Source organism: Ips typographus, linkage group LG2, assembly GCF_016097725.1.
Source record: "Ips typographus isolate SLU linkage group LG2, UJ_Ityp_2.0, whole genome shotgun sequence".
Lineage (NCBI taxonomy): Eukaryota > Metazoa > Arthropoda > Insecta > Coleoptera > Curculionidae > Ips > Ips typographus.
In genome coordinates, this window is record NC_138423.1 from 24,186,818 (window position 1) to 24,209,478 (window position 22,661).

Genomic DNA, 22,661 nt, shown 5'->3' on the forward strand with positions numbered 1-22,661 from the left:
TCAAATATGACTTTGACATTTTGATCAATCAAATACACAAAAATATGCCCTGTTTATATCAGATTCGGTTCGATTATGAAATGGCGGATATTTGTTGTTAAAAAACCCCTTTAAACGGTGCCCATTTGGAAACTATATGAATAATTATGCCAAATTAGTTTCCCGGATCGGTAGCCTGACGGAGAAATTCTATCCATGACGTCTTCGTTGGTCTCGGAATCAGTCCTTAATATGGGGTGAATGCTTTTGTGCAGAAAAATCATTGTATTATAATTACTGGATACCCAACAAAGAATATACGGAATTTAATGCTTCTGAAGTGGCTACGTAATGGAAATAGACGTTACTCCTGATGGTAATTTGTTGGTAAACTCAGAAGCTTCCTGTCATGTTGAAGAAGAAAATGTATCAAGCTGTGCTGTTGACCACAGTGTCAGTTCAACTGATGCTGGTACTGCTAGTTCAGTTAGTTTTGTAGACAATAAGGATAGTCACCCTGCTAGTAGTAGCTCAAAGAAAAATATTAGACATGCATTACGACACCAAGCTAAGCGTAAAAGGAAAAACACATTAGTTGCAAATGATTTGTCAGGTACAGTGCCAAGAATTGTGGTAAAAAGTGTTCCACCTGAGGTTGGTAATGATGACACCAACCAACTTCTTCAGCAAACCTCATCTAGAACTTTAACAATGAAGGAAATACTAGCATCAATTCCAGGATTTAATATGAAAACCCGGAAAAGAACCAACAAGAAACTTTCAACTGCAGCTCAGCTTGAACAAACTAAAGCTGGTTGCATAGATTTGGAAACACCTGACTCTATATTGGTTAACACCAATTTAAGGTTATTGCTGAATAGAGGTACTTTTGCTTCTTTGCCACTTCTGTATCAGAATAAATTAGCACAGCTTCTGCCCCTTGTTGATAGACAATTAGTAAACAATTCTACTGACCCCAATTGTATAGAAATCAGTTCTGGATTGAATAATGAATTTTTTGCTCGAGCATGTGTAGAGTGGCAATATAGACTAGCAGAAGGAGAGTTTACACCAGAGAATCAGCAGAAACTAAAACTGGAAGCTGACAAGGAGAGAAGCAAATTGGATCCATGGAAATTGAAGCATTTTGAACCCATTTGGGGAGACAGGAGTACAACAGATGCTACAGATTTAATTAACACCTGTAAAGCTACAACAGCATCTAGTAGACCTCCTATAAAAACCACCATTAAATTAAGACCTTCCACTACTTCAGCTACTAAAACCAAAGCACCTCCACCCCCTCCCATAAAGCGGCTAAGAACAGTTGGAGCAATGACCAGGTCCTGTACAATTTTGAAGGAAGAAATATCAAAGCCCAGTGAAAATAAGTCTCCTATCCCCGATCTACTACCTATAAAACAAATTAAACCTATAGTACAAATCGAGGAGAACCTTCAAAAGTCTGATGAAGTTTTAGCAGCTGAAGAATTGAAGCAGCCAAGTAGTGATAGTCCCACTGTAGAAATACATGATAATTGTATAGTTAATATAAGCGACGCAATTTTAGAGAATAATCAAGAGACAATCATCATATGTAGAGATGAAACAGCAGTTGAAACCGATAAACGGCCGCGATCTGCTAGTTCAGGAGTATATGAGAATTCACCTAAACGTAGTAAATCTATGAGTCCTTTAGCTTTATCTGTGGAAACAGGAGAAAGTTTGCATGGGTCTGAGCTAAAGGATCCTTTGGACCTCACCTCTGAAGTGGCTAGTGATGATGACAAAATTAGTGATCACACATCAGAAAGCATAGAAGCTATTGATGATTTGTATGAAAAGGAGAGAATTATTGATGAAAACAGCAGCAGCTCATGCAGCATGCCTGTTCAGAATATGGATGAAATATCTAGTAGTGGAGCTATTGAGACTGTAGACTCATTACAGCTGCATATGAACTATGAAGATGTCTGTCCTGTGGATGAAACATCATCTACAACATCAGCAACCAGCACCAACACTGATGTGAAGTCTGAACAGGAATCTGAAATGACTCAAGATCAAGATGAAACTATGACATCAATTCCAGATATATCAGAATCAGCAATGAGTATGCCAGAAAGCAGCAGTTCTTCAAGTTTAGATGAGAAGAGCCAAACAGCTGAAATGGTAGATTCTGGCCAACTTATTCTAAACACTATAGAAACTGATATAGTTATGAATCAGCAAGAGACAATTTTAGAAGCAGAACCTCAGACAAGCTACCAAATCATCCCAGAAATAATTGATGAACATTCCACTGAGAGCACTCTAGATACAGTCCAGGACACCACATCAGAACACATCATAGAAGAACCAAGTGCATATGACTCCCAGCAACAAATAAATGACACTGACATGAAGATTGAAGAAGAACCCTTTCAGATGTTACCCAACACTCTGATAATTCAGCAGGAATCTCTGGTACTCCAGAACGTGGAGGATAACATTACAGCAGTCACTGCAGAGAGGTTGGAAGAAACTGTTGAAGAAGCCGATCTGGTTCCTCAACTTTTTCATAGCGGTAAAATTATCCAGGATGATGATGGAGAGGACCGATTTATTGATGCAGAAAACTATGTTCTGGAGTCTGGCCAGATTTCGGTGTCAACCACTGAGACTGCAGAGAAAAAGTGTGAGGGAGACATTCATGCTGCTTTATTTGGAGAGAATGTAACCACTGGTAAGTGCTAAATTGTGTTTTAATTTAGATGGTTTAATTCTGTCAAGTTCATCAATTTTGACTCAATAAATTGATAATTGATATAAAGCATACCACAGCAAAGGACTAAAATTTTGTCAGAATAGAAGCAAAAAACCAGCAATAGCAAATTCCATAATTCTCATTCTGTTAATTTTGTGTTTTGTGTCTTACTAACAGAAAAAAATATTATTTTGTCAAAACAGATCAGTTGTGTGTACCTATCAATAATCACTGTAATTTCCAAACAAATTTTTTTAACAAAACATTAGTTCTAAATTACACTAACTTATGTTTACAAAATTCCAATGATGCAGTCCTTACAGCAACACCCTGTATTTAAATTGAATTTAGCTCAGGAAGAATATTGTCCTTTTCTTGTTTGTTTTCATTGTTGTTCATACAGGGTGTTGCTGTAAGGACTGCATCATTGGAATTTTGCCGAATTTTGTAAACAATAAGTTAGTGTAATTTAGAACTAAAAAAATAACTCATTTGAAGAAAAAGAAAATTTAAAACTATTTCATATTATCCAATGTGATTTTTTAGTTGGTTGGTTGTATTTTCTGACACTGCTTTAGGAAGTAGTTACTATTTACAGTGAGACATGTTGTACATGTAATTTTAGTGTTTTAACATCCACTGCTGGCTTTGTAGCTCAATTATATTTACCCAAAACAAATTTCATACCTAATTGAAATCTTCTAGCAAAAGGGAGCAGTAGAGCACCAAAATTAAGAAACACTCTTAAACAAGTTGGAAAAAAAACTGTCCAGCATAGTAATCAAAATATATTTAGTAATTAAAATTTATGACTATTCAGATACTACAGACTGTAAACATAGAGACATCTACCAACAGTTAAAGTTCACTACAAAAGTAAACTGTTACAGTCACTTACTTTAATTATGTCTTGATATTTTGTCTTTGCTCTTGCGCACTGTGGTACCCAAAGTGTCGGAACAAACACTAGTACTTGCAAAAATTTAACATAAAATCAGTGTCTGGGTTTGTCTGTGGTATCACCCAGACGTTGCTTATTTGATTGGCTTTACCTGTATTAAATTTCATAAACACGGCGAGCCGTATTGCCGAGCAAACGCTCGTCTTTATTGATGTTTTTGTTTCTTAAATAGTCTTACATTTTTTTTCCAGTTGCCGAAGAATGCTGCTGGGGCTTGGTGGATTCGAGCACCGAAAATTTACTGCAAGTACCGCCCTTGCACAGTTTGGAGGCTTCAGTTGGACCTACAGTCAGTGTTTCTAATGAAATTAGTGCCACTGAAAATGTTCAGGTAATTATTTTAAGAAGATGTGAATTTGTCCACGTGAATGAATAATAAATCTCCACATTGATATTAAACAATCATTAGTTTCTTGTTTAGCTGATTTGTGTGCAATTGTTCATTATTATTCAATTGATAAACTGATAAAAAGTTGTTGTAACACGACGTGTATTTTGATGATAGCTCAGTCTAAGTGACCAGTTTTTTTAAAGCTTGTTGTTTACATGTTAGGTCATTCCCATGCAAGAGGAATTGGAGGTCCGACTGAAACAAGGGACTTTTTCTGTACCGGGTGATTGGCCTTACGACGTCAAAATGAATTCGGAAATGGTAGAAGCCTCGTTGTGTCCCACCCAAAACGAGGACAAAGTGGAAAACAAAGATCATCCACCCTACGCGGAGTACGCTCAAGGAAACCAAGTAAAATTGGAATTGGAAGTGACGCTAACGCCAGAAATCGCCAGCTCTGACACGTTGATCACCAGCACGGTGACGTCCAACAACGACACCAACCTAACAGTTAGCTCGTCCACCGCCAAAACGGTCACCACGGTAATACCGCCCACCACGATTGTGTGTCTGCCATCAGTAGTTAGTACCGCCCCGATGCAAATACCGGCCGTGAACGAAGGAGCCCAATGCGCGCCGCAGATTAGCAGGCCCGGATTGGTACAAAGTTCCAGCGCTCTACCGTATTTGGCGCTGAGCACCAGTCAACCGATCAGGGCCGTATCGGCGCATAGCAAGAACAAACCAAAGAATAATAACATAGGTAAAGGTAATGGTCGTATGTTGTTTTTTTATTGTTTTGCTCTGCTGTTTTGATTATACCTCTCACTATTTAAAAATTAGGAGAAGCGATTGAAGAAGCCTGACTTACACAAGCAGAAGTTACTAACAGTTTTCCTGACATTTGATATAAATTTCTTTAGTGCCGGTTTATACACTAGTTTCGCTATATGCAATGTAGGAACTCATCTTAATCTGATTTTTAATGAATTTCGGTACTTATAAAACTGGAAAATCAACAAAAATCCATTTTTACTGTCTGCAAAAGCCTTCACAGTCTGAGCATAAAATTAATGATTTTTGCGGGTATTTTCCAGTTTTAACAGACACTTCTTGTATTTAAAAATAAGAACACATTAATTTAAACTTTTATTGAAGGTTGAAGCTAAACTCAAGCTTCACACTACCCCATTTTATTATTGCAATGCTAATGCCTTTCTAGTAACCGAAAAAATATCCATAAAGCCCCAATACATCCAGTTTTCATGGAGTTTAAACGAATGTTTTATACCACTTTTTTTGTACTGATTAACAGTGATCAAGTACTTAATTTGACGCTGAATACCTCGGAAATTGTGGATTTTCTATACAGGAAATTTTGCGTTAGATTGTACCCCAAGGAAAGCAGAATGTCGTAAGGTAAAAATTTACAATTTGTACCATTTAAAAAAAAACACTAAATATTGAACCTTAAATAGAAAACGGTGCTGTTTAACACTGATCAAGTATTTAATTTGACGCTGAATATTTCGGAAACAGTAGACTTTCCGTACAGGAAAGTCTTCTTCTTCAAGTGCCTTCTTCATTACTGAAGGTCGGCGACAATACCAGCAAACTTCTCTCTATTTCTTGCTGCTCTCAATAGGGTGCATGTGTCTAATCCTGTCCACTCCCTTATATTTTTAAGCCATGAGCATTTTCGTCTTCCGAGTCCTCTTCAGCCTTCTATCTTTCCTTCCATAAGCAGTCTCAAAAGTTGATATTTTTCTCCTCTGTATACATGTCCCAGATAACCAGTTTTGCGCTGTTTCACATGTTGTAAAAGTTCCCTGTCTGTTCCCATCATTCTTAAAACATTTTTATTTGTTATTCTTCGGGTCCATGGTATCTTCAAAAGTCTGCGGACAGGATCAAAAAATATCTTCAAAGGTCGTCTACAGGAAAGTACCTTAGAAAAATTGTGAAAAATGCTATATTATTGTACAACAGCTCCTGACGTCTTGTATTCCTTTAAAATACGCCATCACTCCGTAGATTTAGCAATACTTGCAAAGTTTTACACAAACATAAACACCCCCTTATTTTTGACACAATAGGTATATACGGATTTTGCATCCGGGTCTTGTGAACGGTGAAAATGTGTTAAAACGACTCTGATTCAACAAGAAACATTAGAATGCTAAAGAAACAGATTGGCAGTAAATTAACCTGAAAACTCAAATGCTGGCCCGCCGGTGTTTTTTGAAATCCTTATTTATTTATGCTTTCTGCACTGTAAATCATACCGCCAACTGGCTAATTCGACACACTATTGCCCAGCTAATTCATAATCGTTCTTCCTAGTTTTTAAATAGAGTAACTAGTTTAGTAGAGTACTATAGAGAGTATACAGATAATAACAATAGAAACATTACATTCACTTTAGCATAAATAAAGGTTTACAGGGTAATTTTCTGATATACCATATCTTTTATTAGACAAGTTTTTTTTTTCAAATTTGGATGGGTTGGAAAAAGGAAGCTGCCATAAAATCCAATTTTCTACATGTGACACATTAACTTGCGGCTAATTTTTGAAAAAGTTTTATTCTATTGCTTAATTCTGACCAAACTGCTCTAATTTGGTTTTATCTTTTTATTGTTCAACAGAATGACTTTTTAGAAAACCATATATCACAGTAATAATGATCATCAGCAGGTAATCGCAACCGTGCCAATAGCAACAAACCGCCCCCGGGTGCGGTCAACCTGGAGCGCAGCTACCAAATCTGTCAGGCAGTGATACAAAACAGTCCCAACCGAGAGCAGCTCAAAGCTCAGCTGAAACCACCGCCAAGTTTGTTGGCAGCCGCGACCGGCAATAATCCCAAGAAGATCGACAACCGCCAGACGCAGTACAGTTCGGTCACGTCATCTAGGGGCAGCAAAACGTTTACACCTCCATTACCCGCACCTGGTAGTTTTCCAAATCCGAGTAAGTGTTTTTGTAGGGTGACAGCTTTGTGGTACTTACTGATTGGGTGTGGTGCACTTAGACAACAACGGGATCAAAGCGATGGGACAGAAAGTGCGTTCCGGTTTGCCGTTCCAACAGCGGCAGGCTAGTCCTCCCGTTGTAGTGCGTCATGTTTTTACTACTTCCGGTCAGGGAATTCCCGTAACTATGGCCGTTCTTCCGCAAGGATCAGCGTTAAGTCCGGAGGTAAGTTTGTTTTTAAATTCACTTGAAAAATACTGTGATTCTACTGTGGTGTGGCTTACTTTAGATTGTAGATGGTCAAAATCAGATGGGTACAGTAGGGCAGTACATCTTGGTGCAACGGACAGGCGTCGTAGACCAACACAACGTGCCACGTTCATCATCTGCACCTCCTGGACAACAACCGCCGGTAGGGAGCGCCATCAACACTGTGGGCATGTCCCAGATAATTGCCGGCAGAGGGCGTCCGGCTAGTGTGGAAGCCGATCATCCAGCCCTGCATCAGAATCAGCCAAACGATTTCGTGGTGCAATGTCCAAATCCAGGAACGCAGGCAGTCACGCGCCGTCAACGACTACCGACGGGCATGGCTTACGGTGACGTCAGCATCGAGAATCACCCCAACAATTACACGGTCATTGGCGATAATATGTTAACGGCAGACCATCCGGCTGCCGCCGTCATGCAAAACCATCAAATGGCATTGCAACAGCCCAAAAACGACTCTTGCGCGTGCAGTTTGAAGGCGATGGTGGTGTGCAAGAAATGCGGAGCGTTCTGTCACGACGACTGCATAGGACCGAACAAAATTTGCAGGACTTGCTTCATAAGGTAGGTTAGGAATTAAACGGTTTTGTTCGTTGACGCGTTTGTCGGGTTATTCAAGTCTCGAAAGAAACAGTGTGTAAAAACTTGTTTAAAGTCCTTTTTCTCCTGACATAAAAGATATACCTACAAAAATGTACTAATTGGGTAAGTTTCTACTCCAACTTTTTGCTCAAAAATTTTTAACAAGGCCTTTCTGAACGGGATTTGTATTTTAGATGCTGTAAACCATTCAAATAGAATATTTATTGGATAAAATACTATACAAATTATATTGTGCTCTTCTAAATGACATTAATATACATTTCAAGACAAACAAGTGGTTGAACGATTAAAATAATTTTTATTATTACATCATTTCAACAAGTACTTGATTTGCATCATAACAACTGTAGACTTTTGTTCTAATCAAAATCCTTAAAATGGAGAAAACCATGACGGTGAAGTAAAAATATATTTAAATGAATAGTGGAGAATCTGCAAGGAACTTTATGTGATTGAGCTAATATGAGCTTACCAACCAGTTCAAAGAACATTTTTTGCTAAAACATTGGGCCTTAGTAAACTGACAACAGGTATCAGTAGTCTTGTTAGTTAACAGAAGATTTATTCAATTTAAAAAGCTCCTAAAAATGTATAATTGATAGATGTAGATTTTGAACATGCACGTCGACAAACAAAACCTTTAAAGCTGTGGTATACACTTGTAATTATGTATTACTAAGTAAATGTAAGACTTTGGTTTAGTGGTTTTTCTTTTTTGAAATAGGTTTACGTTAAAAAAATGCTGTTTAATGACAGCGTAAACGTAGCTTGGTCTAGTTCTTTCCAAATGAACTAGTAAATCGCCATAAGGCGGTAAGATTACAAATTATTTTAGCGCCGATATGGTGCCAATTTTATTTATTTATTTTCTAGGTTTTAACAAACACCTGGTCAGTCAGTATTTCAATCTAATACTTTCAGAGAAAACAAATATATTGACAAAGAAACTCGATAATTGGTGTTTCAAACGCCACGGTGTAGTTCTATAATTAATATGAAAATTACTTAACACTAGTGTGTATAAAAGCTTGCTAAATTCAAACATGTTCCCATTTATTTGGCCCAAAACCTATATACCTATAAACTACTGTAATGAAAACAAAATATAACAGGAGTCGTTAATACTCTTCTGTTTTTATGTAGTTGTAGATTTATATAGAGTTAGAGGTCTTCCAAACGTCCCTATTACTTACAAAAAAGAAGCGTTTTATAGTTTTTATCGTTTGTTGTAGTTTTTATTCTACCTCAAAAAAGCGGCAACTCAAAATAAGAAAAAAATACTGTGCAATAATTGTCACAACGCTAATATCGATCTCTTATTGTCACTCGTTCAATGTGGAAAACACTGTTTAGCGTTTGGTCCCTACATATTTCTTAGCTTCTAGGACCTAAGGTGTGTATATTTATTTTTCATAAATCTCAGTAGCTGTTAAGGTTTCATGTACAGTTTTTTTACTATTTAGGTTATTTAATTTTCGTTTATATGTTTGTACATAAATAGCGGTATTCTGCATTTATTTAAGAAATACATTATGAATGTGAAACATTTTTTCTATTTGTATTTTCCATCAAGAAAGCCATTTTATCAATATCCTTCACTACAGCCTCATCCCAAGGTCCATAAATGTTGTCTTTGTACTTTTGGTACTGTACAAAAAGAAAGGGACACAAAACATTAATAAGAACCACCCCACTGACAAACAATCCAATTACAATAAAAGAAATACTGTAAGTTAAATACAAATTCAACATTAACAGGATGAAGCTTAACACCAGAGGACTTTGAAGCTCTCTGCGCAAAATTGGAGACAAAACAAACAGTTGAGTTGCCACAGTCAGTAAAACAAAAGCATCAAAAGCAGAAGAGAGTCTAGAGGCTAAACAAATTGAAGCAAACACAGCAGCACTAGTTGAGAGGCTTTTACTGACAACTGCCGCAGGAACTCCATAATCATAAAATATCAAGTGTATCAGTAACATCAAAAATGTCATAGTATAGATAGTATCTGTGCTGATCGTGTCTGTCAGTGTATGCAACACTGGAGAAAACAACTGTCCAAATGCAATAAAAGTTAACACAGTGCGCATATCGTAACCCAGATAAAGTTGCTTGGAGAATGCTAAAAATGAAACTTTACACTAAACTTATATAGCTTTGCATCAGAACATACCAGCTGGAACCTTTGAACACCACAGCCTGTAATAAATGAACCCTAAGAAGTTAATGCAACTGGTTAGGTATAGGACCTTTCGCCCTTCCACTTTTTGGTTAATTATGTAAAAGTAGATATTAACAAATAGCACCACTGTACAGAACTCCTGAAGCAGGTAGTTAGCTCCTAAAAATGCTTCTGAAAAAGTGACTTCCTTTAAATGTAAGTTTTTCTTTAAATCTTGTAGAAATTTTTCATGAACAATGTAATTGTCTGGATAAGGTTGTTTTTCGTACAGTACTTTTTTCCAGGGTACTGATTTTTTCTTAGACATGTTATTTTATTTTATTTTATTGTTTATGGATGTTTTGTTATTTGTTGTTTCTGAAGTGGTTAGGTTAGGAATGTCAGGTTTTTTTAGGTTAGATTTACGATTAGTGAGCGTTGCCAAGTAGCTACTGTTCAAACTCAAAACACTTTAGAATATGTAGGAAATTTTTTGGGATTTTTAAATTTTAACCAAAATTCTTAAAGTGTGGTAAATATGTAAATTACCTCGTTATCTCTAGGTCACTCCAGGGTTCAGTATAAAAGCTGATTATGTCATTTGCCTCTATATAAAGTATTAAACTAAAGGGATAATTCAGTAGAATTGGCATCACTGGCGTTTACGTCTTTGGTTTTTCTTCCTTTTTGAATTAAGCTCCTATGTTCGTGTGTCTTTGATAACCAGGAGAGAGTTGACACTGTTGACAGTGACAATCGGTAAAATTCTACGGCATTCCCTTTTCCTTCTCAATTTTTCATTTATTTGCATTACGGTGTGTTTGTTCTTGCAAAAAGAAAAAAAACAGAAGCCTTTATTAGTTTAAACATTACTAAAATGTGTATTAATGATTGGGTTATAAGAAGTTCACGCTAAGCCAAGTTTATTATGTTCCTAGCCGCCTATTGATGCTAGGGAGTTGGACCAATACCCTAATTTTGTTGTGGGTGTGCAGTGTTTTCTCAGCTTAATTTAATCTTTGTGTGTGTCTCCGTTTCACATTGATTCTAGTGGTAATCTCTCAGCCTAGATAAGATAATGAAATTCTATTTACATAATCATCAATGAAGTTATCAATTCCATCTTGGTTCATGCTAGGAAAGTCAACAAAAGCTGATGTTTTCTCAGGGAGCTGGTTTCAGTGATTTAAACTGATAATATGGGCAACAAAGCCAGTTGCTGCTCATACTCCAGTCCACAGCCCCCTCATAGAGGGATCCCACCAATTGAGGAGACTTTAAATGAAGGAGAAGTCAGTGTTACAAATTTGCAACATATTAGTGAGCGGGAATTGGATGATGGAGAAGCGGACCCGTCGCAGGATCCTATGGCTAAAACCATATTCATTGAGAGATCCAAAACTGCCATTGAAAATGGTATGATCCGTAGGAGAAGTCAGCATCAGATTGCTGATCTTAGACCACTTAAAAAAAGTAGTTCTTGTTCAACTATTTACTTAGATGATAGCACAGTATCACAGCCTAATTTAAAAAATACAGTTAAATGTGTTGCCTTAGCCATGTACTATCATATTAAAAATCGCACATCTCAAAGAGAAATTGACATATTTGATGAGAAGCTTCATCCATTGACAAGGGAAGGAGTTAGTGGTGATTATGACAAACATAATCCAGAGCATAGGCAAATCTATAAGTTTGTAAGGACTTTATTTAATGCAGCTCAGTTGACTGCAGAATGTGCCATTATCACTTTAGTGTATTTAGAAAGACTGTTGACTTATTCAGAGCTTGATATTCAACCTTCAAACTGGAAAAGAATAGTCTTAGGTAAGTTGCTGTTATCTTAAAGTTGTGGGTAAACCTAATCTGTTTTTCTACTTATACTAGGTGCTATTTTGCTGGCCTCCAAAGTATGGGATGACCAGGCAGTGTGGAATGTTGACTACTGTCAAATCCTGAAAGACATAACAGTTGAAGACATGAATGAACTGGAGCGGCAATTTCTTGAACTATTGCAATTTAATATTAATGTTCCATCTAGTGTTTATGCTAAGTACTACTTTGATTTGCGCACATTGGCCGAAGCCAATGATTTAACATTCCCCAGCGAGCCTTTGAGTAAGGAGAGAGCACAGAAATTGGAGGCCATGTCCAGAGTGATGGAGGACAAGTACACGGCGGAGGCGATTAAAAATGGCTTAAAAAAATGGTCTAGTTTGGACAATATTTCAAATGGTGGAGTGGGAGCGCGTAGAAGTGTAGCAATATTGTCTTAAGTATAATGATCATAGAGAGTAAGATTTTTGTGATTATGGGGCAGTTTGAATGGATAATTGGCTGTAACTGTGGTTAATTAGTGGTGATAATGGAAGTATCACTTACAAAACAACTTTTTTTCTGGGTATTTAAAATTGAATACTTTCTATGTTTTTACCTTGAATTCTCTATTAAAATTCTTGTTGTTTTGGAATAATGTTTCTTATCTATTGTCAGTCAGGATTAACTGGGTTTAGATGAAAGTTGGCCAATCAAATCATCTGTCTATCTTGAGATTATTAAGCTGGAAAGCAGTGTAATAATCTAAAAATCTCTCTCTTTAAGAATCTTGAACTCCCCTGTAATCAGGGGGACGATTTTCTCTGGTTAATATAAAAATCACGCACAACATTGAAATTAGTGCAGCTCCAATTCATTCAAACTGTCTTCCCAAAAAATTTTGCCACTCCTTTACTGATTAAAGTTAAGTAGGTTTTTACCAAAGTAATTTTTTATAGGACTTCTTACTGTTTTTTAATCTCAATCTGTATTATCTAATTATTGTATGTAAATATTTACACTTGCTTTATTTGATTAGAAAATATATTTTACACTTCTATTGTATGTGAATTGATTGAGATTTCACACAGCTTTCTCCTATAGTGACAACCTTAACAATGGTAATAAATAATTATAGCCACAATTACAAAAAATGATTTATTATAAACATTTACTGGTATAACTTGAACACATCTAACAGAGAATCAATGTACAAAGAAAGTGGGGGATTTTTGTGTTGTATATTACAAATACATGGGGCTCGGCTCATTTTCGAGCCGTTTCTACGTAAAAATTAGTTTTTTACAGCCGAAGGTTTGGATTTGTGGATCGGACGTAGTTGAGAAGTTCATCCGAATCTTCGCAGACGACAGGTTTCTCGTGGTAGCAGGCCACGTCGTGCCATGCGATTCCGTCGTTGTATACGTTGTTAAGGATTGCCAAACAAGATTCGGTGGTCCCTGCATAGATGTGTAATTAGTTTAAATGTTTATATAAAGTAGGTAAGTATGTGCAGGTTGCAACAAAGAAGGTTATTTAAAAATGCTTTCAAGAGAAAAGGGTTGAAGGTTTGTATGTCTTAATTCACAAGTAACGTAGGTACAACAACTAAGAACTTTTTCTTTTACAGCTCAACCCAAAGCAAGCTTTCAGTCAACTGAAACTATGACATAAAGGTACCTATTTTAATTGATATTTTGAACAAAACAAACCTAGTAAAACAAGTTGTTTTTTAGTATAATTGGTTTTACCGTTAATGTCGAATTCAGCATTGTCCGGTTGTCTTTGTTTTTTGTGTCCGGTGGAAGACCATGGGTTGTAACTGAAACCAGGCGGTACTTGGTTAGTGGGCGACATCTTTTCCCTGTTGGCGGACCAGAACCAACCAAAGATGTTTTTGGGTTCCAAGTCGGAACGGTTTTCGCAGCCTTTGAAGTCGCAGAGACGACCCGAAGTCCAGATGTACGGTACGTCATCTAGAACAATTTAAGTTAGATTACAAATGAAGAAACATTTTGGTGCATCTTCTACGATTGCAAACAAAACCGCTGAAGAAAAACAACCCACAATAGTAAATTTAGTGTTGCAACTTGCAATAATCGCAAGTATATGAACCGTGCATTACGACCCACATTCGTGAGAACTTCTCATCTACCTAGCCTTCTCATAGATATTTTTCTATTTCTCGCCATTATTTTTAGTTTTACAATGCCTCCGAATTGCTTCACATTCTTTCAATTTTACACGTTTTGCGAAGGTCAGGCGCTTAATTTTATTTAATTACAACAGCTTTATCTCACACCTTATTTAAATGCACAATTTTCAGTTCATCCTTAATATTTCACTACTTCAGTAAATTAAATGCGACACTTGGACTGTATATTGTAAATCAGCGGGTTACCATACACAATTAACCATTTATTGACCTTCCCAGAGATCGGTGATTAAAATTGCTAATACTCGATAGAGTTATTTTTAAATAAACAAAGGATGATATCCAACTTTTAACACCGCATTTCAAGAGTGTACAGTTGACGGCCTTGTAGTTCAGAAAAATATTCAAGTTATGTAAAATTTTATTTTTTCTATCCTTAATCGAATCATGTATCCTGGTTGAATTGTGTTTATGAAATCAAAATAAGTAATCAGAAGAACTGTATTGAATCCTGCTGCATTAAGATAAGGTCATATTACGAATGAAGATACTTTGAAATCAAAAAATTGAAGCAAGTTCTATTCGAAAAATCATCATTTGGATGTACTATAAACTCTATATTTGGTTGTCATACTTTTGTTACTTACTCTGTTGAATTAGTCTGAAAATCATATTGTTTTCTTCTTGAGTTTCAATGGAAACGAGGTCCATGCAATACTCTCTGCACAGGTTTCTGCCATCCAACCAATCGACTTTACGGTTGGCATATTGGGGCACGTGACCGGTGAAAAAGTAATTGTGTCCTCTGAAGAAGAACTGTTTTGGTCCTGAAAATAATTACATTATTTTATTATCAGATTTTATGTAATAATTCAATTATTTACTACTGAGTGTTGTAAGGTAACTTGATCACCTTCACCTCTAGAAGGTATAGGAAAAATGTTGCTAAACCTCAGCTTAAGATTTTAAATTTTGGATTTTTAACAAATGGATGGGTTACATAATTTCAATTTTAACAGGGGAAGAGAGAGACTGATACAATTTGTGACAATTATAAATGTTTGTCACGTCAATACAACGGTGAACCAGGTGAAAGTTTTGGCTTTTGTTGATTGGATCTTTGGAAGAAAAATATTAACACCGAAGTGTAAATGTGCAAACAGACTAAAAATGCTTTAATCAGGTACAAATTGCAAACTCAAACGACTCCATGAGTCAGTATAAGAAATTGTATATGAAAGCTTCATTTGAATTAGTAAGTGACAAAATAAGCCAAAACGGATAGTTTCATTTGGATGTACTCGATTTAGCTTTCTGTGGAGTTAATTAAACAAGACCGTCAAATAACATAATTTTTCTTCTTTTTAAGACATTTTTGGCAAAGACTTTATGTAGTATATTCGAGGGATGTTTTATGTACTGATTACTATAATTGTGGCATTATTAGGCTTTTTCCCACACAATTGGTAAAATTAGTCCAGTTCAGCTGCCTTTTTCTGTGTTGGTTGGTAATAATGAAACTAAAAGTTAATCAGATAGTTTGCATAATGCGAAATTTTGCAAGACACACATCTGATACATGGTCGACGCAAATTGGGCCAGAGTTACACAACTCGATGGCATGTCAAGAATGTTATCAGGATTTTTGATAAGGTTCCTAAAATTTGAAAAATTCTTGTTTTTCTTAATTGAATTAGGCAATCAATATGGAGAACCCATGTCAGGGTGATAATTCGTTAATTACCGATGTGCATCAATTGCCGAATAAACAATTTCCCACGCGTGCATTTTAAAGTCGATTTGCGGTCTCTGAAGAACCCGTCGACGATTGCCAAATCGCCATAATATAGAAAGTCGTCGCCACGTTATTCTCCTTTTTGGTACCCGCCAGGTTTTACAACTATTTAATAGTATTTTAACTTGGTACCACTCTTTAAAAACTGATTAACATACAAAACAGCCTGTTCGTACTACTCCTATACTGCCATAATTCATTAGTTCCGTCTCGATGGTACCCAATATGTTAATAATTATCCGAGATCCGTCTAAATGCAATTATTAAACATTCGAGCATCTTAATTTTTCCTAACAAGGACGCTGGTTTCAAGGTAACGTATATTATGTTATCTCAATGTTGTTGCTACATCCTTAAAAGTGCAATAGCCTTTATTGTACTATAATAACAATAGAGAGGAAAAAAACCCGATTTGTTAAATATTATTTCATACCTAGGAGATGTAGTTTTTTTTTAGAAATTCTTGCGGTGATTCAATGATATTATGTATTCTGGGTTAACGTCTTAATCGGATTTTAAATCCGTAGTACGGTTGGAATTCAACCCACCATTATTATAGTACAACCATTCAATGGGAAGTTGAATATGAATTGAGGAGGAAAAGTAGGTTAGTCAGAAAGACATCTGCCAGTTAATTAATAATAGTTATTTGTTTTGGTTTTGGTCAAGTAGTGTTTCCAACCATAATCATCAAAAATTAAAAGAGATTCTAATGCTAAAAGTCTACATGTGCAGCATTTGCGTTACTCTCTGCAAAAATAACGTAAAAACTGAATTTGTGATGAATTTTCAAAGTTTCCGTTCATTTTATTAACTTTGTTTTGGTGCAGTCACTTGGTTGAAGCTGTGTGACATCCATATTTTGGGAGAGAGATTTATGAAAATTTTAGACAAACTTTACGCACAAATTTTGATGCACATGTGAACCATTATACATACTTATTTAGTTTAAGTTAGTTTTACTATTTAAAATATAAATTACTTACGGTTGGCACATTTTTGTGGATTGGGCAGTGACAAAAACCTTCCAGGCCTGTTGGACACTGGTCTGGTTTGAGCACGAGCCGGAGTGGCCAGTGCAATTAAGCAGGCGCCCATCAGCACCAAACAAGCCACCTTCATCTAAAATACCAAAAAATCATTGAAAATTTGGTTAATTGGTAGGAACGAAAATGATGGATGAGACAAGAATATGAAGACATGAAGTAATTCCACCGATTGCATCAAATCAAACATAAATCCTACAACTTATTATTATTTGACTCGACGCGTATACCTTTAAAGATCATTTTAAATTACGCAGGTACACGTTGCGTCGTTAGTTTAAGATGGAGAAATGTTAACGAGATGAAGCGTTCGTGCCTTTAAACAATCGAAATATGGTTATTTCGAGTGTTTGACACGCTTTTTTGTTACCAGCAAAGCGGCACATTAACTTTTGGTTTTAGGTCATTGAGTAATTTTGTAAATAAAATTTCTAGAAAAAAAAATGTTAATGATGCACACGGTACAAGGTTCCACTTAAACGGAGTTATGTTAAGAAATAAAGTTGAATGTTTTCTTTTAGTTCGGTTATTTCTCGCTAGACCAGACGAACTTAAATTTGACAATTAGAATTACTGAACTTAGTTTCAAAAAAAGTAACAACTGAAAATCGGAGAAATATGTCGGCACTCATTGGTTGAATAGTCACACGTGACATTTTGTAACTGGTGTCAAATGTCTGCCCACATTTTTTTGATTATTATTATTATTATTACTTGAGGACTTTGCAAACAAATTTAGCCCAGAAAGAAATGTTAAGACCCAGACCATGTTTGATTTCAAAGATTCGATTCGTTGTGCGACGTAATGAAACTGGACTGTTTACCACGTGATGGCGGTACACAAATGACAGCTATTGTCACGTGTCTAACTGTTAAGCTGGGTTTATACAGCGCACAATGCATAACATAGAAAGTTGGCTTTACAGTAATGCCTACTGTCGTTTATACAGCGCACAATACCGCATAAAAAGTTCATAATTTTTAACTTTCTATGCAATTCTTATGCGAAAACACCTGTACGCGTGAGCAAAATTTTGTAATGTCATATTTTGACATCCGCCGTCCGTCATTGCATTGTGTTATTGTTTTGCTTATGAATTGTGGATTTGAATTGTTCAAGAATTGTGGTTTGTTGTTGATTTTGTATTTGTGATTTTTTGGTCATTTAGTGCAATAAAAACAATTGAAGTGTTTACGGAAAAACAGAGTTTAGTGGTAAAAATTATCTAGAGCTAATTAGTTTCTCTTTACATCAAGAATTTATTAAACAATTGCAGATGGAACCTTGGCAACAATTGGGGCTTCTACTCTTGATGGGTGCTGCAGCTACAGCATTAAGCTTAGATGTCAAGAAAAGGAGAATACGGATGTTCAAAAAGGCGACCTATGAATAGAAAACGCAATGAACATAGTGTTTTTGAAAAAATAGTTCAGTTTGCAGAAAAACATGATACAGAGCAGTTTTTCAAATATACGCGTATGACTCCAGAATGTTCCATAAGTTATTAGCTCTTGTGGGGCCATTCCTGCAGAAAGACAAGACAAAAAATCCAATTAGCCCAAAACAATGTCTTGCCCTCACTCTGCAGTAAGTATATTCTCAATTCCAAATAAAAATGTGTAGTATTGCCAGTTCTGTTTTTCAGTTATTTATCAGAAGGTTATTCTATGCAGGAAATAGCATGGAATAATAACACCTGAACGCTGCCATCTTGTGTTGCGAGTGGTGGTTGGAATCATCAGGGATGGCATGGTCGGTTTGTGTTGGCTTTCTAAATATGGAGAATTCTAATATATTGTTGTTATTAAAAATGCTTTTTTTCCCCTTTTCCAACGTTACAACAGCAAGCACACCTTTTTTGCCTTATCCTCCTTATCTGTGCTTGACATGATTGACAAATGGCAAGTGACAGTGAAAAATAACATTTTACATTGCAATGACATTTATCACCAGTTGTCATAAACTCTTTTCATTGGTTAAAAATTATATGTTGTGCGACTGTATAAACACCAAAAAGAAACACTTGTGATTTCTTGTACAATGTTGCTCTTTCCTGCTATATTTTTTTTATTCATTGGCAAAGATGAAACATAACTTTTTAAGTGACATATGTCAGTGTGCTCAAACGGATGTGACGTCATCTAACGGTCACGTGACACTTCATTAGTGTGGATAACGGAATTACTGTGTAGATTAGTTAGACAAATAGGATAGAATACATTCTATAGTTTGCATCCAATCCAAGCTACTACTTAGCTGCATATAGTATAATAATCAAATTAAAAAAATATATAATTAATAATAAAATATAGGTTTTCATGTGCTGATGAATGATTGACAGTATCGTCAGGGTCATCCGGTGTGTGTAGAATTCCACATCAGATCATTATTAACAAATAATACTGTTTCTCGTATTGTGCAATTCAAAGACACACACTGAACAGATCATCGGTATAGAAATTAAGTAATAATGTACGACTGATGCATAATAAACAAAATCGTGATTTTCCTTCATTTACTGCACATGCACAAAAGTTTCATTACTACAAGCAGTAGTTTAGATGTCCATGAAGTCACATCTCATATATTGACAATAACATTGATCATTTTGGCATCATCTCGTGAATTGTTTTGCCCAAATCATCAATGAAGGCTCAGTCACGGTTTGGTCATGATAATTTATAATTTTTTTTTGCTAAATATTTAGCTGTAAAGGTCGGCCAATGTTAAGATCGAAATAATTGTTTTTTTTAATAGAAGTCTCACACGCAATTCTTTGTTGATATACAACAGTTGAACAAGGTTGATTAAATTAGAGAAAAACTGCAAAGTTTGAGAACCAACTGATATTATAGAAATAATGTTGCCAAATTGAATTTTGGACTATGTCTATACGGAAATTTAAAACACCCTGTAATGTTAAAATTATAATTTGTTTAGAAAGTTACAGTAAAACGTTCTATAGGAATGACAATAATGAATATTATGGGTTTTACAGGGTCTCTAACAAAATCCTATGACATATTCCTGACATCAAAATAAGCCGATTTAAAGCAACTTACCTTAGTCCAAAATTGGTCCGTTTTCGAGATACAGGGTGGTAAAGTTAAAAAATAAAAATCTATATTTTTTTTAAATTTATTGTACATTTTGTAGAATATTACTTTCCAATCTCGTAGCCAGAGGAACCGAATTTGGACACAGAGAGGTAAGTTGCCTTAAATCGGCTAATTATTGATGTCAGGAATATGTCATAGAATTTTGTACAGACCTTTTAGAGACACTCTGTATAGAGTAAAATATGACAATTTTGATGTTTATGGCTTCGTTTGGTTCCATGGTACACTTTAAGCTGTAAACACAACTTACAGTGCATTTCCTCATAGAAACACATATATTTGTCATTTTATATTTTTAGGTCGTTGGTGAGTGAGTTTTGATAGTTATGACAGCTGTCACGTGACGCAAAAAAAGTGTAAATATGTTTCTTAACGTCAGAACTGTCAAATTTGGTGCCATGGAGCTGTAGAACCTACTTTTACAGTGTTGTTCCTCCAAGAAACACATCTACTTGACTTTTTGTATTTTCCAAATTCTAAAGCCCCAATTGTTGCTTTTGATGTGCACTTACTAGACTTTTTTTCGTCATTCTCTTGAATTATCCTAAAATTACTTATATTCTCTACGTATTTTCTTCAAAACCAAATTTCTGAGAATTTTCCATCCTTAAACTTTTTTTTTCATTGAATTTTGTACACCTTTTAGAGACACCCTGTAGATACTATACAGGGCGTTACAAATAAATTTAAACAGTGACGAAAACCGTACCTTTTTCAGGTAAACGAAGCAACTGAGTAAAAAACGCTCGAACAAGTGAATTTTAATTTATTTTTTTTTGCATCTAATAAGAGTATTGAAAAGTATGACTCTCAATATTCATTTTTTAAACACCCTGCATATATTTGTAGTTGTAGAAGGTTTTGAGATATTACTTTAAATAAGGTTCTGGTAACATGATCATTAACAGACTAGCTATATTACAAATTTGACTAAGTAATATTTGTTTGGTTTTGCAATATTAAAACTTACTGGTAAGCGTATAATTTTTAAAATATCATGTTTTAAAGTTCAGACAAATTAAGTTAAAACTTCTGTCAGTTTTTTATGGTAATTACCGTTGACCTCTTCTCAAATCCGTCCAAAGTTGTGTAAACGAACGTCATTCGCCAGAAAAAAAATTGAGAACAAAATAACAAACATAGTGAATGGATTACCTAACTAGTCTGATGGATATTTGACTAGGGCAGATAACAGTCGCAAAAAAAAAACTTACCGCACTTAAATCCAAAACGGGTACAAGAAATATAGAAAGTATTAACACACCCACTTACAAACGTGTAAAAAGTATCACACACTCGGTGTAATCCTTACCTTGTTAGATGGTAGCACGAAACACACAAAATCCTCGAGCGAGAGTGAGAGTCATCTTTATACCTTAGTGGTAAGATGTTTTTCGTAACTTTTGGGGGAACGGCGTAACGTTGCGGTGCCGTGCACTCGTAACGTTTATTCGCCCATTTAGTTTGCTCAATTTTTGTTTTAGCTTAAACTGATCACCCTTTATAGTTTCATGTCCAGTTCTTGTCTCACTAATGCCAGGAAAAACAAGAATTCTCTTGCTTTGTAGAATGAGAGCATTTAGTGTAAAATTGCTATTTTTTGTACCAAAAGACACTTTCCGCATGTTATAGGAATATCAAGTTTTCCAATAATTGAATGATAAATTAAAATTTAAAAACAAATTTTTAATAATAGTCAATATTATTCTTTTATTCAAATTCATATTTTGTATATGTTACTAAAATATAATAGCACATTAAAAATAATAATAAATGAACACTTTATTATATGGAATAATAATTTTGAATATAATCCATAAATTAATATAATTTAATTTTTCCACCCTAGTGCAGGAAAGGTTACATTTTGAGAACAAAAATAGTGCGGAAATGTTATCATTCGTGCACGCTCGTAGAAAAAGATATTTTTCAATTTTGCCAGTGGCGTCCAATCGAACAAGTCACTGAATATGTTTGCAAAAAAATGGGTACGCCACTGTTTTTCCATAAAATGCACCGCCACTGGTAAAACTGACCAACACTCTTTCCACTGCAAAACGTGCCTTCTCGATAACATTTTGGAATTCAAGTTTAACATGATATTCTGAATGTCACGTGACTATTTTTAATAGTGAAATAAGCATTTAAAAAGTCACGTGACCATTATTTTCCTGCGTGTCACGTGACGTGTTTTCAATGATCAAATTCAAATCACAAAGATTACAGGACTATATTTGACGTAGTCACGTGGCAGATTGCGCGAAAGCAGCGGAGCCGACAAAGAAAGACTATTTGAGGTTAAAATGACATTCCTAAAACCACGTGACCGTTTTCAATCATCAAATCCGCTTTTAAAGGTCACGTGATCATTTTTAAGATTAAAATGACATACTTACGGTTACCTGACCATTTTTAAGGTCACTAATGGAATACTAAATGTCACGCGACTGTTTTTAAGGATAAAATGACATTCCTAAGATCACATGACCTTAGGAGGTTCAAATGGAATCCTGAAAGTGACTTGATTTTGTTAAAATTACATTCCAAGAAAAAATGGTATTTAAAAGGGTTTTAAACGAATATTCTAAAGGTCACGTGACTGTTTTCAATTTGTGATCGTGCATATGTAACGTGACTATTTTCAAGAAACAAACACAAATTTCAGAGAGTCACGTGACGATTTTTAAGGTTAATCATAACAGTTC

The 22,661-nt window shown here is 35.4% G+C and overlaps 4 protein-coding genes and 1 long non-coding RNA gene across 8 annotated transcripts; 3 read left to right on the plus strand and 2 right to left on the minus strand.

Moving 5' to 3' along the window:
- The first annotated feature begins 35 nt into the window (after positions 1-35).
- Positions 36-10,680, plus strand: Asx (transcriptional regulator additional sex combs). 4 transcript variants are annotated; one of them, XM_081972245.1, is made up of 7 exons: positions 36-2,704; positions 3,878-4,017; positions 4,240-4,786; positions 6,712-6,990; positions 7,052-7,218; positions 7,283-7,827; positions 9,625-10,680. In XM_081972245.1, the coding sequence occupies exons 1-7, from the start codon at positions 331-333 to the stop codon at positions 9,650-9,652; spliced, it is 4,080 nt and encodes a 1,359-aa protein (XP_081828371.1). In that variant the 5' UTR covers positions 36-330; the 3' UTR covers positions 9,653-10,680. The 4 variants fall into 4 exon arrangements, with proteins under 4 accessions (XP_081828371.1, XP_081828372.1, XP_081828373.1 ...); XM_081972246.1 differs by having other exon boundaries at positions 6,715-6,990; XM_081972247.1 differs by having other exon boundaries at positions 4,240-4,780.
- Positions 9,314-10,353, minus strand: PIG-C (phosphatidylinositol glycan anchor biosynthesis class C). Its single transcript, XM_081972305.1, has 2 exons — positions 10,038-10,353; positions 9,314-9,986 (listed from the first exon to the last, which is right to left on the minus strand). The coding sequence occupies exons 1-2, from the start codon at positions 10,351-10,353 to the stop codon at positions 9,397-9,399; spliced, it is 906 nt and encodes a 301-aa protein (XP_081828431.1). The 3' UTR covers positions 9,314-9,396.
- Positions 10,681-10,799: 119 nt separating the features above from the next.
- On the plus strand, positions 10,800-12,905 carry CycY (cyclin Y). Its single transcript, XM_081972298.1, has 2 exons — positions 10,800-11,852; positions 11,913-12,905. Exons 1-2 carry the CDS (start codon positions 11,225-11,227, stop codon positions 12,299-12,301), a joined length of 1,017 nt encoding a protein of 338 aa, XP_081828424.1. The 5' UTR covers positions 10,800-11,224; the 3' UTR covers positions 12,302-12,905.
- Positions 12,906-12,984: 79 nt separating this feature from the next.
- On the minus strand, positions 12,985-21,338 carry slf (C-type lectin domain-containing protein slf). The gene is given in 6 exon segments (XM_081972318.1): positions 12,985-13,300; positions 13,592-13,816; positions 14,643-14,822; positions 16,777-16,912; positions 21,269-21,286; positions 21,288-21,338. Coding segments are annotated over 6 exon segments (753 nt in total). The 5' UTR covers positions 21,324-21,338; the 3' UTR covers positions 12,985-13,142.
- Positions 16,908-18,648, plus strand: LOC145724200 (uncharacterized). Its single transcript, XR_014176950.1, has 2 exons — positions 16,908-18,051; positions 18,114-18,648. It is a non-coding gene; the product is annotated as an uncharacterized LOC145724200 (long non-coding RNA).
- Positions 21,339-22,661: the final 1,323 nt, after the last annotated feature.

Bases quoted from the DNA above. Each gene is read 5' to 3' on its own strand.
- PIG-C (XM_081972305.1), bottom strand. From the start codon at position 10,353: ATGTCTAAGAAAAAATCAGTACCCTGGAAAAAAGTACTGTACGAAAAA. The intron at 9,987-10,037 runs GTATGTTCTGAT...TTTCATTTTTAG, and splicing joins GTGTTCAAAGGTTCCAGCTG to CATTCTCCAAGCAACTTTAT.
- CycY (XM_081972298.1), top strand. From the start codon at position 11,225: ATGGGCAACAAAGCCAGTTGCTGCTCATACTCCAGTCCACAGCCCCCT. The intron at 11,853-11,912 runs GTAAGTTGCTGT...TACTTATACTAG, and splicing joins CTGGAAAAGAATAGTCTTAG to GTGCTATTTTGCTGGCCTCC.
- Asx (XM_081972245.1), top strand. From the start codon at position 331: ATGGAAATAGACGTTACTCCTGATGGTAATTTGTTGGTAAACTCAGAA. The intron at 7,219-7,282 runs GTAAGTTTGTTT...GGCTTACTTTAG, and splicing joins GATCAGCGTTAAGTCCGGAG to ATTGTAGATGGTCAAAATCA. The intron at 7,828-9,624 runs GTAGGTTAGGAA...CAACATTAACAG, and splicing joins TGCAGGACTTGCTTCATAAG to GATGAAGCTTAACACCAGAG.